Genomic DNA, 17,964 nt, shown 5'->3' with positions numbered 1-17,964 from the left:
GCATCTTACGGCTGGAATGCCAAAAATTTAAAGCAGGTGTATAATACGTAGGTAAATATTATAATTAGGGTATTAAAAAATTGTTATCTAATCTTTTAAATAGTCAATCGCGGGCTTAAAGTGCGTCAACGATCAACTATTTTAGGAATGCCTGTACCTAAGTCTGCAATCTGCATAAAGTTGCAGTTTTTATCGAGAAAAAGACAAATAATAGAAGCATTTTTGAGACAATCTGAAGATATCAGATTTCAGAAATTTTAAGTGTGGGAGTTCTATGCTTCGGCACGAATGGGCCAGCTCCTTTCCAACTTTCTCAATCCCCGATTCCCCAACTACTCTTATTAAATTCCTGACCCCCAAAAGGTAGGCTACGCACTTGTAACGTCTATGGCGTTTCGGGTATACTGCTTACTATCAGATGATCTATTTGCTAGTTTACCGGGTTACTGTACTACTACATAAAAAAATCAGCAATTCTTAAAAAGTTTATGTTGATAACTCCAACAAGGCTCTATAACGCATAACAGTATTAAACAGAACCTCCTTTTTTAAATCGCAAAATAAAACGGATACTGACCCGCTAATAAAAAATAAATTAGACGTTCAGTGACATTTTTCAAATAATATCATCTTTGTCAAAGCGATTTATTTCAAAGTAAAAAAAGCGAAGATTTTCTCAATAAACTATCGAGAATAATTAATTTATTAAAATGATTAAAGGAAGTATGATTTCAAACTATCGCAGGACGCGGGAATATAAGTTTATAATGGTAATCCAATCAATCAACTATCTTGCTAGATAATAAATGTTTAGAGATAAGAATATTATAATATGCAGTAGTTGCAAGTTATTTTAAGGATCAACACACGTATATTGTCGGCCATGAAGAAATGGAAAAGTGTGAGTTTCAAACTAGAATATGTTTCGACATTTTGGGAATATATTTTATATTCTATTTTATTTTATTTGTGAAACTAAATCCGTCTTAGTTATCGAGTCTTACGTGTGCGTTTTGATAAAAATCTCCGATATTTATTTAGCTATATAGACTATGCCTACTTATAGATTAGTTCTAGAAAGAACAATAACATATTTTGTGCCACATTTGTCTATCTATGCCATGAAAACATGTCTTTGTTTAAATTATCTCCTCTATTATTGTTTTTATCTCTGTCTGATTGTCACATATGTATAAGATACGGTTTACTTTGTAAGTGAACTATTAAATATTTTCTTTAATAGAATATTGTCTGTTGTTGCAGATCGAGGAGGTTATGCAGCAGAAGGCGCCCGGGGTGCCTAGCAACATAAAACTCGAGTGAGTCCATAATCTCATTGTTTTTATACCACTTTATCAACGTATATTTGGGCTAAATACTTCCCCAGTATCGCTGTCGGCTTGCGAACTGTTTTGACTAGTAGCGCCATCTTGTAGCACAACGTTGAACTAGCTAGTACCAAAATACACAAACTTTTTCGTAGAGGGCGCTGTTTGTTCGATAGTGTACGCTATTTTCGTCATCTCTGTCAGCGGGGATATAGCTCAGTGGTAGAGCATTCGACTGCAGATCGAGAGGTCCCCGGTTCAAACCCGGGTGTCCCCTGACAAAATCCTTTTTGTTTTTACTTTTTGTATTTTTTTTACAGACATTCACAATCAATACCGGCCCACGTATCGCGCACGAAGAACTTTACGGCTAATTTCTTTAAGACTACTTTTAGCTATCGGAGCAAGGCGGTAACGCCTTCGTCTTCAAATACAGTCGAGAAAACTATCAAAATAGGCAGCGCGGAGACTAAGCCTGTGACTAGAAACAGGCCGAGGACAGGTAATAATAAACCAATATCTTTTTAAATGAAGACAAACATAAAAAAGAAATCTTAAGATGCTATTTATTTTTCATTTTAGTACCGTTAGCGGATTCGACTAATAAGCCAAAGTTAAAAAGAACCGTAGATCGAACCAAGTCGGCGGGTTTGCAAATCGATAAATTACCTGCCGAACCTGAACGACCGCACAGGAGTAAACCTGCAACTCCAACGACCCCCGATCCAGGTGGCCTTAAACCCACCAAAGAGAATGCTAAAAAGACAGACTCAAAGAGCTCCAATGTCATTCTGCAAATTGTGAAAAAATCGGCCAAATCACCTGCACCAAAGCTTCCCGACACCATCTTACCGCCGACCCTGAAACCTAAGACCGATAAAAACTTGAAACTAACTAAAAATATAAATAATAATGATGTCTGGACAAATCCTAACGTCAACGTCACTCTGCGAAGACCACCTCCTTCACCAGTAAGGTAAGTCCTGACTTCCATTTCATACAAACATACAAAAACACTGATCGAATAAATTTCATTTGAATTTTCGCGCCGTTCGAAAGACTTGTAATAACCTACGTTCGATAAACAACCTTAACATAAAGAAGCAAAGGTAAAATTCCATCAAAGCACTTTGACGTCTCTAGTTGATTCACGCACGTGATTAAATATCTTTTTAGTCGTTATATCTATCTCTGTCTAGCGTAACCCTTCCTATGTCACATTGCTGGTGTGAGAAAGGATAAGAGATATTATGGCTGTTTTCTTCACACGTGCGGAATGTATTCGTCGCCGTGTTACGTGATCAATGTTGGGTGATAGTTCGACACCGGTCGGTTCAGAGTGTAGCGCATGTTTTTAATTTGTTTGGGTTATAGAAAGAAATGGAAGAACGGTTGGCCGGTTGTTTGAGCTCGGCGCGGCAAGTAGCTCAACAGGCAAGTTTGTTTGGTGCGACGGGCCACGGATGTCGTCCCGTTGGCCGGGTGCTTTTATCGAACTTTTTTTGTGTTGGTGACAAACAAAACGAACTTTTGACCAGTTTGATCATGGTGGTTATTATTGTGCTCCTGTGTTTGTGGAATTAATGATTGGAATTAGTTTTGTGCATCAGTGTTTTTTGATCATCACCTACGTCGGCTGTATACGGCTAACAAAAATTGAACTTATTCAACCGAGTGTCTTATTGCTCCCGCTTTCTCGTAATGGACAATCGGCCACTGATCCACTGATGACATGACTGACAGCCGCTGTACCTTCAATAGAAACCGCTTATACTTTCTTTTTTCTATTTAGAAGGTGTTCTAAATAATGATCATTGCAGCCCTTTACTTGAAACATGTTTTGGTTTACAATCAGCCTCTCAACTGTCCTACACCGGCGGTTAATTAGTATTTTAATGAGCCACTTAGTGGATTTAGGTTAAGCGATAGTAGGTAGGATTCCACAAAAGTTCTGAGAACTCGGATAAGTTATCGGTGTGCCCAGTTCTACCTGAGAATTAATAGGTTTTGAATGATGTATAGCTATTTACCTTGTTTTATAGCAAATAACAATTGTAAATAAGCGATAAAGTTTGCATAAACTGTGTTACATCCATGTTATATAAATGCTTCTCTTCCTATTACATATTTTATGCACGTTTTAAACTAGTATGTTTGAATTGTCATTTCCATTATGCGACGTCCAGGTGAACAATTATTGAGGTAAATTAATCAGTGACTTAGTCTCCAAGGTCGATATGTTTGTTTTCATTCTCTGTACTGTTTAATGGGAACAGCTAAAGCAAGATGTTATTGCCTTTTCATTTTATTAGAGGCTCAACATTAATGACTTCGACATTTTAAAATGTCAGGCCTCCAGTGTAGCGGATGTTCACGACATTCTTGTTGGTTTTGCAAACTCCTTGGAGGGTTTAGTCAGCAGACAAGACTAGCAATATTATCTAGCCTGACTTGTAGAAACTAATCGACAATTTATCCATGCCTTGAGTGACCAATGCGTAATTTGGGATAATTTCCTGTTTGTACAACTGCAGTTCTATTGAAATCATTGAGATACCTAACGCTTTGTTTATTTGATTCGGTTGAGAAATACGAAATACATATTTAAAAAACAATACAGATTCATGAGTTACATTTACGAATAATTCTATTGTGGTCCTTCTACGAAATAAATCCCACAGTTCAATAACAATATGCATAGTTAAAAAATTAATGATACCTCTATTCTTGCTACTGAGACAAAAATATGTGATGTAGGCGCAAGGCTGCATACACAGATGTTTGAACAACTTGTTTTCTCAATAACAACTGATGTTACGCTCAAGAAGCACATTGACGATGATCTTTGAACAAAAGATGAACAATTGAACAGGAGACGAGACGAAACATTCCATTTGTTTTCTGACATAAAGACGATACGGAAGTTATATTGAAATCTGTTAAGAATTAGATACAGATTCGCTTGTAGCTAAATCGTAAAGGTAAAAAAATGAGGATGTTTTTGTAGGACAGGAAAAAGATAGCAACAAAAAATTGCATCTAGGAAGTGTCTAGTTTAAAGATGAAATCCGAATGGCGCCATTAAACAAATTAAAAAGAAATGGTTCGTCATTCCGATCGACATTACATTGAAAACATTAAAATAATCAAACAGTACAATCCGAAAGTTGATTGACAGCTAGACAGATATCGGACATAATAAAGTTTGATTGCTCTCCTACTTTGGATTTAGAAGATAATTCGTTTCGTTTCGAAAACATTGGATTTGAATATCTATGATTAAATTGAAAATCTTTGAACGATTGTCGAGTTTCAAGTTTATCAGGCGGGGCCTTCTAAATTAGTGACGATAAGATATAGCACGTATCATGATATAATATCGGACAAACAAACATAACGTATACAATAATGGATTGTTTTCTTTTTACCCAACCGCGACAAAAGGAGGGTTATTAAGTTTTTGAAGAAAGTGTTAATAATTCATTGCGTATCATCTTCAGCATATCTAATTTTTTAATCTAGCTACCAAAGTTCGTGGGACCGAAAAAATAATTGCAAAACTTTCTCAAAACGAAACTCGTTGTTATTCACACGGGCAAACTATTTACCTAACGATACAATGTCTCTTGTTTATGTAACTGAAGCAAAGAGAACCTTGTGAATATCTGAACAGTACTTGCTTGTATGTTTCTACGTAATACCTACTTATGGTATAATTACTTTTTTGTTATTACCTAATGAGAGGAAGGCCTCAAGTCATTTAAATGTAATAAGTCTCCCAAAATCATCTGTTTGGTCAAAAACATTTTTGATATTACGAGTAGCTTGTGTCCTCAAGATGTGCCGAATTAAAATGACTCATTAATCAACACTGGCCCACCATATGGTATGGAATGCTGTCGTCCTACACCCAAATTAGGCGCCAAAGATTTGCAGCGTAAAACAATAAAAACAATGACGCCAAACAAAGTTCAATTGTGGCGTTGTTTTGTGGCAAAGACGGGAAATAAAATGTTTATTTAGTGATTAATAAGAATTCTACACATGCCTACAGGAAAATTAAACCTTTTTATATCTTTATGTACAGTTAAACGAAATGTAAACTACGTATATTAGAAACAATCAGCGTTTGAATGTGACGATTTTAACAATGGTTCACATATAGAAGCCGTTCCCTCTTTCGTACAATGAGTATCTACATCTGCGTCATTGCTGACCAATAAGGTGGATCCGATAACTATTTGCACAAGTGTTTGCAACTCAAGGTTTTGACTTTGTTCCTTCCTCGACCATGTGAATTTCGATGCCGTAATTATTTGCTTCGTGTCGGTCACATAAAACTCATTCGTGCATATTTTCTCATGGTAAACATTACAATCGTTGCGTATGTGTGTATCAGGTTCTTCGTTAATGCAAGATGGCGTCTGTCTTTAACGGGCCGAGACCTTGAGATTTAACTTCAGAAGTCAAATCAAATATTTATTATTTTTCAGTCAACTATTGTAATGTATTGTTATGTCTCGGTTTAGTGATTAATTCATGAGTTTCCTCATCGTCACGTCTGCACCATTGTCTTTTACATCGTGATAATATTGGGTAGCTGACTCAACATCAGTAATTTGATCTTTACAATTGACGCGAGTTTTTGCAACGATCGAGTCGCGGTGTTTACCTAGCTTGGTATATTCTCAGTTGTACCTATTGTTCATTAGAACAATTCAAGTAATGAATGTCTCGGCGCCTCGGTGCCGCTAGCGACGCACCTACTGGGGACGTGCCCTTCCTACCGCTTGCTGCATTATATCAGCAATTAACTTCGTCTACCGACAGAGTGCATGTTTTAATGCGTCTCTTTTTACTTGAATATATCTGTATAGGTCTGTACAATCCGTCTGGCCCATTTATGTCGATGTTTTATTTCATTTTATTAAGATATACGCGGTAATTTCTACAATGAAAGTCTAAAAGAAACAAAAGGCTATGAAAACATCAGTTATTTGAGTGTATACAGTTAGAGTTTCTATAATAAAGATAGTTCTGTAGCTGTTATTACAGTCAGACGTGAAATTCTCATGAAGTGCACTCGACTCTGTAACTGTGGTCTGAAACAGTCGGCAGTGGTATTGCATTTATTATTTGCAAACAGGTTCTAAAGTTTACTGAGAGAAAGTATCTTGCATTACAAATGTGAGACTTTTTACATTCATTAAAGAATCAATGTTTATGAGTTTAGATAATTATATCCATTGTTTCATCGCGTTCATTATCTTCTAATTATATTTCCTATTTTTATTTCAATCGTAGTTTACATGAAGTTGTAGTCTTTATTTATAAATATAGTGTTGATAGCCACAACGTTGTTATCCGGGAAGAAAATGTTTGATAGCCAATGGAACGTCTCTCCATTTCGTTCCACGATTTCGTTCCGATACGGACGAACGAACAATTCTGTGATCTTCGGTTCAATGGCACGATTGAGACTTTATTACTGACGACTTCATCTCTTGTCTGATAGAATTGTAAAACTTTACTAGTCCCACGCCATTGTGAGCTAAGAAATAAGTATAGGATGTTAACTCACCAATCTGATGGAAAATTCCCATCTAAAAGATTATAAAACTGATAAAAACTGAGATAAAACAATACTCGATCATCAACATCCTCCTATCTAGGACATTTCATAATGCATTACATAAAAAACTGCCATTTTGTGATTTTATCTATTCGGAAGCTTGGAACACGTTTTGAAAATGCAGGTATTAAAATTTATGAGCGTGTTCGTAATAAACTGGCTTGTGTTCTCATACAAGAAAGCGACCTTTCTGGGTCGTGGTTCAGATACCGCTCGTCAATCTTTACCGTGCACACATTGCATTTCTCTTTCAAGTAATGTGTCATTATCACTTAGTATGTTTGACGTTTATTCATCCACGTCTGTGTGGTAAACCTTAATTGTTATTTTAAAGGCTTCCACGTGTCCATGACTATCTAATTTTACATATATGTAATTAATATTTGTGTCTACACGTGATTTTAAAACCCTTTGCTAGTTATTCTTTCAAGTCTTTAAATTCGATTTAATGTTTGGTGTGTAATTATTTGATTATACGTATAAAGCTACAGCAAATACTACTAACACAATAGGTGTTATGCTATCTACGTCATTCCTCATAAAATATTAGCTTAGGTATTGCTGATGAACCTATAAAACTGGCTTTAAGAATCTTTACCTATTCATCTTAAGAGAAGGAGAGGTTTTTGTTTAAAAAGGTTGATTTTAGATTACAACTTACTGTTGTACCCAGAGTCATTTAATGCTTGCTTAACCAAGTCCTTAGCGATTGTTTTCGATACAACATCGTTACTAAGGAATAGTTTAAGTAATCATTAAATGTCTCTTAGTGCGGCAGTTAGTGGATTTTTAAAGAAATTTGTAGCTTTTTTTATACTTCTTAAACTATGACATAAAATCTCCTTAAAAGTAAAACCAACCAAGTTTGAGTTGATCGTAAAAGTGATACACGAATCTAATCGAAACGAGATTATAATTTACTATATTGGTATTGGCAGCTTCCATATTGGCGTGGCGACCTCCCTAGGCCGCGGCGGCCATGGCTGGTCGTTCACCCGTCACCCGCCATCCTAGTCACAAGGAATGCTGCTCAACAGACTTTATAAAAAAAAAACTTGTATCTTTTAGCGCGTTTCGGAATAAAAGGCCTTCCAAAAAAATTGCCGATTAGGTGCCTCGTTTTTTTGTCGTCTTTGCCTTTTTTGTGCATGTCAAATGTAGGTTATGCTTACAAATAAGTGTGTAGCTCTCTTGTTGAACACCAATCGTTTATGACACTAATATTTTTTATTACCATCTGCATATTCTTTACTATCTACTATGTCTTTCGTGATTTAATGTAGATCGCGTATAGAATGTTGGTCGAATCAATTTGTTTTAATTACATTGTTCATGTTCATCTTTTTACTTTCATTGTTAGATACTGTTGCTATTATGGTGGCAATTTTGACTTGACTCCAATTGTTCGTATAATGTTTTATTTAAGACACATGTAAACTTAAAAAATGTATTTAAGCTTTGTCACTACACTGTATGATATAACTGTTGATGTTTTACAGGGGTTTATCGTTTTCATCGATACATTTGCGACATTAATCTCCAATACTTTAGCACAATATACGATGTCCATTAAATCCAGCCTGGCGTCAACCGATAAAGCGGCCATTTTATTTTATTTTGTCTGTCGGTTGCGAAATGCCATTTATACATTACTCAGGCTGTTAATCCAGCTCTCGGTGTAGGGAATTCCGATTATTTGCAATTTTGTACTTCTCAGAATCGTCTCCGAATATAGAAGTTGTTGTGTAAGCCAGTACTTTAACCAGTTTTGAGGCTTTTTAATTCAGTTTTCATTGTAAAACTACTTACTTTTATCCATCTCTGGGTCTTTGCTATTCGTTATTCAATTAATGCGAAGTGCCAGACTCTTCACCATTGCAATGCAGCTTTCCTTTACAAAATAAAACGTAGGAAGTGCACTGAATGAAAATGTATGCATCGTGATAAATTAAAATAGCGCTTTGAGCAAGACTTCATTAACGAGAATTCCTGTTTCCAAAAGAATTTAAATTCCTTACAGTACGTTATTAGCTAGATTTGTTAATGAAGCTGCATCCTGATTAAAAAATATACTCACTCATAGGTATTTCTATGAGTTTATTACAATGAAGCTGTGTACCTTTGAGTCTATTACATTATTTTATTGAAATATGAGTAGATAATTCACATCGACTAGGTCCAGACATGCTTCTGCTCTTTTAATGAATCTAAGTTATATTAACCAATATGTAACCGTCATCCAATGGCTTCTCCCGCCTTGGGAGAGGCGAAAGAGAGTTTCAGACTCTTGTAGTCTAAAAACTACTCCGTCCCTACTCCTGCTTTTCGAGTCAGTCTGCAGTCCGCATTTCCAATATGTAACCATGCTACGTAAATAATCACTTTAACAAATAAACGCATTATCACCGTTCGAGGAGTTCCAATAACCGTCCACAGTCAACATTCCGTACATGCGAACAATAGCCAAAGACATTTGTTTTACTTTCTAGCATTTAAGCTGCTTTTAAATTAACATAAACAAGCAGATTGCGTGCTAGAAATATTGTACTTGATGCTAGGTACTCATGAATAAATAAAAGTAGTGCCGTTATTTATAAGTGCGGAAGATATGGCAATCCTGTGATAGATAGAACACCTAGACTTATTATAATATTACTGTGCCTTAAGCAACTCAATAACGGCTCACTTACATAATATTTTCACAATCAGAATGAGTTCTGAATTTTGATTCGAAAATTGTCAATGTGGAAGTAATTTATATTCATAAAAGGTGTCGATACGTTCATAAATCTTTAGTAGACGCCAGTGGAGACAGTGGTTAATAAGGCAGTTAGAGTGATCGATCTATAGCCACGTTAATATTCGCTAGAGGTAGAGAAAGCGCATTCTTTTCAACACCTTGCCCCGTGATCGGAAGGTCTGTATTACTTGTAAAGCGTGTTGGAGTCGCTTTATGGTCTTTTTAGATTGACAATTTATATTGGTTGGAACCAGGTCAGTTCCTTGTGGCAGCCCATAATTGACTTGAAATGTATTCTGTTGATAAGTGGTTTTCACTAACTAATTATGAAACAATCTAGGCAATAAATTAAGCTCTGAATTGTACTTAAAAAAGATCTAGAAATATATTCATGAGAATAGATAAAGCCGGTTGTAATCTTGGACATTGAAATCTGTTCAGGTTGCGTCACACGCGATCGATCGGTTCCATTTAAATGAGCGCTAATAAATCGTGATTCATAATTAGCATCTGGTATCACATATTACGATAATATTATGTAACTTGCAATCTGTTGAGATGAATAAAATACCTATAAGTGTTATCTAGTTGCTCGGAAATCTGATGCGGGGAGCGTCGACCTCTTATTGCATAGGGCGCAGATTCTACTTCATACCAATGTTATGTATGAATGAGTTAATCGAGACGTAGACATATTATGTATAGGTACTAGGTACTACATAACGAGTTCTTTATGAGAAAATGACACAAGTCGTAGGCGAGAATTCTTGAGGGTAATTTAGTTTTGCAGTTGATACTTGAGATGAAGAGACCATGCGAATTGCATTTCTTAAAATAACTTTCTCAATGTCATATTCTATTATCGCAAAGTCTTTAACAGGAAGTGTTTTGTTTCTAACATTGAAAAAATAGATATCATCTCCCATTCTATTCAATTGTAAATAAAAAATCTATTAAACGTCTAGTTTATTGTCAGCTTCAATATCACGTTCATTAACGTTATTTTAATTAATATTTTTATAGCGGCTTCAAGAACCAACTGTTAATTTGCCCTTATTTATACATTTATATACAAACAGAGTCCTTTATTGGCACATGTTCCTTATAAACGTCAGTATTACCCACTTTAAGTGCAGTACCATTCCTAAATCGGTTAGTTGGCGTCCGCTAGCGTACCCCGTCCACATACAAATCAACTACACATTTACATACAGTCATATGTAACTATACTATGCCGTGTTTCAATTGAATTACTCCAAGTAAATTGACACTGGGCTCGGTCCGAGCTTCGCTGTTTGGACTATGGGTGTGGTTTGTGTAGCCATTACAATTACTATGATTATAAGGGCCTAATCTGACATGCTATGGAGGGATATTAACGGCAATTTTGTCGGTTCGGTGGTTTCTACTCGACCAGGAACCCCAGTTTGCTATTTTATGAGTCATTCTTCTGTCAGATTTACATGAATAATGCCGCAATTTTGGAACTGATCGTCCGAATTACCTAAATGTTAAATTGGGCAAGTATCTTTTTCGATGTTGATGACTAATTAGAAGCTCTAACATCCTTTGAGCACCAGTTACTATACCGGATTCCTTTTAACCACATACGAATACCTGAGCAAACTAAAACAAAAAAAAAAAATATTGAAACAAACTAGGGACAATACAGCCCCACATTCTCAACAACACCACTTTTATTGTACTCCAAAAAGATGAAGAAAAAAAAACAACAACAATAATAAAAGCAAACTTAACCACGTTCTCCAACACCCAACGATTCAAAGACAACTTTAACATTAAAAATGCTATTGTAAATCTTTTAGAAAAGTAACAAAAGGACAATAAACGTGACGATTTCAAATAAAAGCAATTGGACGGCCCCGTTGCAGTGTAAGCTGAAACAAAAAGCTGCCCTACCCGGTCCCCTATCTATTTGCATATAGGGGGGACGCGGTGCATGTCCTGTCCCGAACAACGTGGATTATCGGATAAGTGACGACCATCTATAGGGTAATTGTGTTTTAAATGTCGGGGAATTTTATAGGGAACTGCTTACTCCTTTGTAGAGACCTGTACATAGATGTGTACACGCATCGAAGCGTTTGAATTTGAAATACGAGTGGGGTTCTTATGGCTTGTTATTGACATGAAAGGGTGAATCATAATCACATTATTTGATATCATAATTGTCTTCGTTCGTTGATATTTTTGGTACTATACACTTTCAATGTAATGTTTTGATTTATGTTTGATGTTGAAGGTTATTATTTTCATTGTAAGTTCAGGTGTGATTTGCATGTTATGATTTTGTGCATCGTAAAGAACTAACGTATGATAAACCAACGAGGTAAATCGATCATTTTACTATCAAATATGCACAGATTGCGCAGATATGACTTGTAGCTAACGATAAAGTGGCATATCATTGTACAATTGATGCACGTCACTGGCCACTTATTCCACATCTCATGTTTTAACCATTGGCTAGGTATCGGCTAATTAATACAGTGCGTGCCATGCAATTAAGATGAGTTCAGTCAGCGTATCAGACACATATTTCTCGTTGTCGCCTTTCTTCGTTTCTATCTTATTTTAATCCTTCACATCTATTATGAAAACTGCATTTTTATAATACTCGTGATAATCTCGATTTTAATCGTCTCTATTTAAGCCTACTTCTCTCTCACCATCGTCCTTGGGTGTTACGACTAGCGTGGGACGATCTACAGCTGATACGGTCTGCGTATTTTTCATTGCCAAATCTGTATGGAAATCAAAATCATATCTCGTTTAGACGTAATCTGTGACAGTTTATGAATTTTGTATGAGTTGATAAATCTGGCTTTTGGCTATTGATAGGATTTTTGTATTAGTGTACCTTGTTGCATTATTTCCTTGCACTAGCAGGTACGTCATACGTAATCTTTATTACATTTAATTAATGTGTTTTATCTATTACACGTAATTTTGATAAGGGGTTGTACTAAGTCTCGTTCCGCCTTCGTTGTTATCGAGCTTGAGTTGAGATAGTTTCCTGTAGAGATACGCACATCTGTCGGCTGCAACGATGCGCGGGAGCATTCGATATTTTTTGTTCGCGCACTCGTAGTCTAAAAACGTGTCGAGTGATTTCCGTTACACAGCCAAACCTTTAATAGGGAGTGATAACTTTATGTTTATTTTTAATAAAGAATCGTGACTAATTCTTGAAGATTTACTCATTTGTAGTAACATTACAGTGAATCGACAAGACGTCAAAACATCATCTAGTACAGTGCACTAATCTAATTCCAATCACAACAGCTATGTTCCAATACAAAGTGATACAAACGACATGAAACCGAACTTATTCGATCAGTGAAACGAAAACGAAAAATGATATAAATAATTCAAGATGATGAAGTTCAAATCATTGTTCCGTAGAGGGCCAAGTCAGGGGAAGCAGGAGTCCACGTTAAAAGGGGCTCCGTCAGTATCGAGTCTCGATTCAAAGCACCACAAAGTCGCACCAGCTCGCGACAAGACACTGAAGATCTTTGGGTCCAAAGAGAAATTACATAAAGCACACAAGAAGAAGGATTTAGGGAATAATAATGCTGTGTTAGAAGACCCTGAGTTAAGAGAGGGTTTGGAGTATGAAGATGGACAAGTCGGGGTCCATGATTACGGTAGCGCTGAGGAGCTGGGGTCGGTAGGCGGGCGAGGCTCGCAGGAGTGCGTCAGTCTGCCCGTCACTCTGAATGCCGATCACATGCCCGGCTTCCAGGAAGTGGAGCTCAGGCCTAGAGTACCATCTGAGGTCAGTAACTGTACTTTTATAACCAACCTTTTTGCAACTATTAATATTAATTTGAATGTGTACAAGGAATGACCGACGGTAGTCAGATCGGACCGTGTCAGAAGTCAGTAGCGCACTGATTACATTCTTACAAAAATAATTGAGACCGTTTTGAATTGACATGCTTTCTTTTTGATAACCGAAAATAAGTAAATACTTATCAGACATTTTCTTACATGAATATTTATCAAGATGTATGTTTTTAATTAGTTGCTCGTACACTTTATACTTATTGGAGTTTTACGACTTTTGTTCAGTTAGTAAATCTGAAGACCTTGAAATATGACGAGTACCTTCTGATTGGAATGATAACAATATTTTGTAACGTGAAGTATTTAATTATAGTAATGTTATACATGACAAAGAGTCAGTATTTTATTAAATCTATATACATGAAAATCAATTGCTGTTCGTTAGTCTCGCTAAAACTCGAAAACGGCTGAACCGATTTGGCTAATTTTGGTCTTGAATTATTTGCGGAAGTACAGGGAAAGTAAAAATAACGCCATTGAGGCTGTACCAAGTCCGCTGGGTCAGCTAGTATATTTATAATTTTATGACAGAATATATTTAAATCCTGGAGTAATTTTGGTATCTGATAAAAACTTACATCACATTCCAGGCATCGTTGGCATCAGGAGTCCGGGAAATTGAATCGTTGAGGAGAGAACTGGAAGCTACCGTAATGGAGAGAGCACAGCTACAGGCCAGGGTTGAGGAGTTACTGGAGAAGGTGACTGAAGCTGAACGGCTTCGAGGAGAGCTGGAGAGGCTGAAGGTATGTAGTGCTTGAATGAAGAAGTAGTAGTCCATTGTAGATACATAGTTTGTGTTTAGTTTCCACTTTCATTCATAGATTTGATGAGCTATTTAATTTTCAAAAAATCTAGTTAATTTTCTAGTAATAAGTCTTCTATTTGTCGTAAATATCTGATGACATCATAACGCATTATTTCATACAAAATTTATAGAAAATATAGTTTTTACGTTTCGAAAAATGTATTGAATTTGACTAGTAGGAAACTAGCCTATTAAACTGGAATAGTAATTGGATTGCGGATTTAACTAAAATTAAATGTTTCAGTACATGAAATTGACCTGGAGAATTCTGCATGTTAGTTTTTTTAAATGTTTCTATTAGTTTTGTAATGTAATCTTCTCAAAATACTTCTAGTAGAATTTTAAATTAAAAGATTTGTAATTATAGTTTTTATGACAGTTTAATTCGAAGTAGTATTGACTTAGTTTGTACTTACTTACATTCTTAATTTTCTAAGTAGATATATAGTAGTAGGTAATAATAACAGATATATAACAAAGTAACTTGATGGTAACTATTTTATTCCAGAATATGGACGCGGAACGCGAGGCAGCGCTGGAGCGTCTCGCGGACGAGAACGGCGCGTTGCGCGCGCGGCTGCGCGGCGTGGCGCACTCGCCGCTCTCCGACAGCGAGAAGCGACAGCTGCTGCTCGCGCCCGCGCCGCGCCGCATGCACTCCTCCGCGCCCGCCTCCATCGCACTCGCCAATGTAAGCAAGCACATTTACTTAGTCTTCTAACATTGATATGCTTAAAAATACATACATAACCTAATTACCTCACGCCAGTCTCCCATGGGGGTAGGCAGAGACAATGGAACTTCATCGGGTCGCTTCATCAACAGTCATCAGTCATATGCTTAAAAGATTACAGAAAATACCTAGTAGGTACAGCAACGTTGAAGCAACTCTTGCATTGTGTTTCTCTGAATGAATAAGGATACCAAAGACCCAAAATGTTGTCTTCACCTCTAATTTCCCACAGCTGTAGTAAAGCCGACTAAGGAACTACACATTTGACAGATAATGGTCAACAGTACACTTTGATAAACCTAAAACTCTTAAACTACAATCTCCAATACGCCTGCCAAGCATGGAAAGAGCGAAGGAATGGAAAGATCCCTCTTAACACATTGAACGCCGTGGTGGTCACCGGTGACCGACGTTAGCGGAGGATTTGCCTTCAACAGTTTTCTATTGGCAGTCAGGGACTTAAGTAGTGCAGGTCCATAGTCCAGCAATGGGATAGTCACTGTTGATGATGATGCTGAATATGTTTGTGTACAGGGTGAAGGTGACAGCGGCGAGGCGAGTACTCCGGAATGGGACAAGCACTCGTCCTCGTCCCTCAGCGAGGTGTCGGTCGCCTGCCTGCAGGACCGCATCTTGCAGATGGAGGAACACCACTACAGGTATGAATGGAATTAAAAGTTCAATGACTAAAAGTTCCTATTCGCAGTAGGTATTTGCTATATTTGCAACTGCCATACTCACTACTCTTGTTAAAGAAGAGTCAAAGTCAAAGTCAAAGTATTTATTTGTGAAACATAGGGTACATTATAAGTTGTAGGGTATGCTGCTATACATGAATAGATCCTGCTATGTTTTGCTTCGGAAAGCGTACAAAATTTTATAATATGTCAAAAAAACTATAATATGTACTATAATATGTCAAGAGACCAAAATTAATTATTATGTTATCGGCTTACTCACGTACTGTTTTGACGAGGAACTCGATTAGTTTCAAGCCATGCTAGAGGCTCATATTCATGAGCAGCATTTCGCGACACACGACGCAGCGATTGTCGCGCTGCTACTGAGTAAGCCGATAATATAATAATTAATTTAGTATGTCACACGAAAGTTATAATAAAATCAAGAGACCAAAAGTTGCATAATATTTATAATCTCAAAGAAAAGTGAGGTATCAAACATATGAGGATCAACAAGAAATAGGTGACAAACTCCAAATCGTTTGAACATTTTAGTATTAAATTATACAAAATTGCTTAAGGACTTTTATCAACCTAAAAAGTGAACAAGAAGGAGTAATCACTAGTGTATTTGACTTATACAACTTTGGTTATGAGAATGTTAAACTTATAATTGAAAACAATGCGCTTTCTCTGGATAAGGGTAGGTTCAGATGACAAGCGCTCAGCGCGCGTTGAACGCGCGTTGAATTTTTGTATAGTGTTCACATGGTGCGCGCTTGTCAGGCGTTAAACGCGCGTTGTTGCGGCCAGTTTGAGTTCTACATTTGTCGAAGATGGACGTAGAAACAGTTTTATCGGTGATTTTATACAGACGGCAGAAACGACACAACAGAAGACGGAGATATTGGGTTCACCCAATTTTGTCAACCAGGCTGACTGAAAGTCAGTACATTATTTTATATCCTAAGTTAAGGCAATTTGAGCCCAAATTCTTTAACTACTTCAGAATGTCCATCAAGTTTCCATTTCGGACGATTTTCGGAGGAACTTGACGAACCCTAAAATACGTCTATCCGCGTCGAAAGCGCGCGCTCAACTGAACGGAAACATAGAAAACCAATGATCTCAAAGCGGCGTTGACGCGCGCTGACAACAGTCGAGCGCTAGCGCAGCGTTGAACGCGCGCGTTACTAAAACGCGCGTTAGCATGTGTACGGCCTGAATAAAATGTATGTAGTTGTAAACGCGCGTTATCAAAACGCGCGATGAGCGCTTGTCATCTGAACCTACCCTTAATGTTGTACCATTGGTAATGCTGGCGGATAAGGATACAAAGTTAATTAAATTGTACCCAACCGGGTAGAAATAGCAATAAACTAACTAACCTGCTTTATTTCTCACCAACCTATCCTCATTCCAGTACAAGCGAAGAGCTCCAAGCGACACTAGCCGAGCTAGCGGATCTCCAGACCCAGCTGGCGGATGCTCACGCGGACAACGAGCGCCTGGCGGACGAGAAACAAGTCCTGCTGGAGTCGCTGTGTCGGCAGACTGAGAAACTAGAGGACAGTCGCACTAAGGTATGTGGATTCTATGACGATTCTATGACGATATTGACGTGTAAAAGTGTTATTTTATAACCTATTTACAGAAATAAATATCATTTATCATTTGATGTTTAGGGCGATAAGGTTCAGTTTAGGTTGGTGTTTTGGAGTGAAGAGATACACGTCTATCTTTGATGAAGTTTATTTGCAACTAAAAAATATATTGTATCCAATATTGTTATATTAAAACTACATAGATAAATAGAAAGCATAAATGGCTTCAATAGATGACGTAGAGCCAAAATTAATAACATATTTTAATCCAAATTTTTTTGAGTGGAATGTCCAAAGTGCAAGAGAAAATGTTGTTGTCAAAAAAGCACTTTTTGAACGTATATAATAATCCATGAGAAATAATCCACAGAAAGAGTAAAAGATAGATCTTTTACTCTTTCTGTATGTTTAATCATTGAAATCAATACGTTTTTCCAGGTGGACACCTTGCAAGAGCTCCTAATGCGTGAGGGTGTGGAACCAGAGACCCTGGTATCTGGAGACACCGACCAACAACTCTTCGCTGTTCTCAAGGTAAGCATTCTAGATCCTATACTCATAACTAA

General features: G+C 37.0%; 1 protein-coding gene and 1 non-coding gene across 15 annotated transcripts in view; both read left to right on the top strand.

The window, feature by feature from the left end:
- Positions 1-17,964, top strand: part of LOC118275215 (cytospin-A) — a 66,490-nt gene that overhangs the window by 30,074 nt on the left and 18,452 nt on the right. For 3 of the 14 annotated variants that reach the window (XM_050696944.1, XM_050696940.1, XM_050696945.1), the window contains exons 1-10: positions 631-770; positions 1,264-1,319; positions 1,649-1,830; positions 1,911-2,304; positions 13,127-13,502; positions 14,164-14,319; positions 14,890-15,072; positions 15,649-15,773; positions 17,218-17,377; positions 17,837-17,932. In XM_050696944.1, coding sequence (XP_050552901.1) covers positions 711-770; positions 1,264-1,319; positions 1,649-1,830; positions 1,911-2,304; positions 13,127-13,502; positions 14,164-14,319; positions 14,890-15,072; positions 15,649-15,773; positions 17,218-17,377; positions 17,837-17,932 — 1,788 coding nt within the window. In that variant the 5' untranslated portion in view covers positions 631-710. Of the gene's footprint in view, positions 1-630; positions 771-812; positions 902-1,263; positions 1,320-1,648; positions 1,831-1,910; positions 2,305-2,726; positions 2,880-12,931; positions 13,503-14,163; positions 14,320-14,889; positions 15,073-15,648; positions 15,774-17,217; positions 17,378-17,836; positions 17,933-17,964 lie in introns of those variants that run through there. The other 11 variants (XM_050696953.1, XM_050696952.1, XM_050696942.1 and 8 more) reach the window with 8 other exon arrangements.
- On the top strand, positions 1,534-1,605 carry Trnac-gca (transfer RNA cysteine (anticodon GCA)). The gene has a single exon. It is a non-coding gene; the product is annotated as a tRNA-Cys (tRNA).

The sequence above is a fragment of the Spodoptera frugiperda genome, chromosome 11 (genome assembly GCF_023101765.2).
Source record: "Spodoptera frugiperda isolate SF20-4 chromosome 11, AGI-APGP_CSIRO_Sfru_2.0, whole genome shotgun sequence".
NCBI classification, from domain to species: Eukaryota; Metazoa; Arthropoda; class Insecta; order Lepidoptera; family Noctuidae; genus Spodoptera; species Spodoptera frugiperda.
This window is presented reverse-complemented; position numbering and strand designations above follow the sequence as displayed.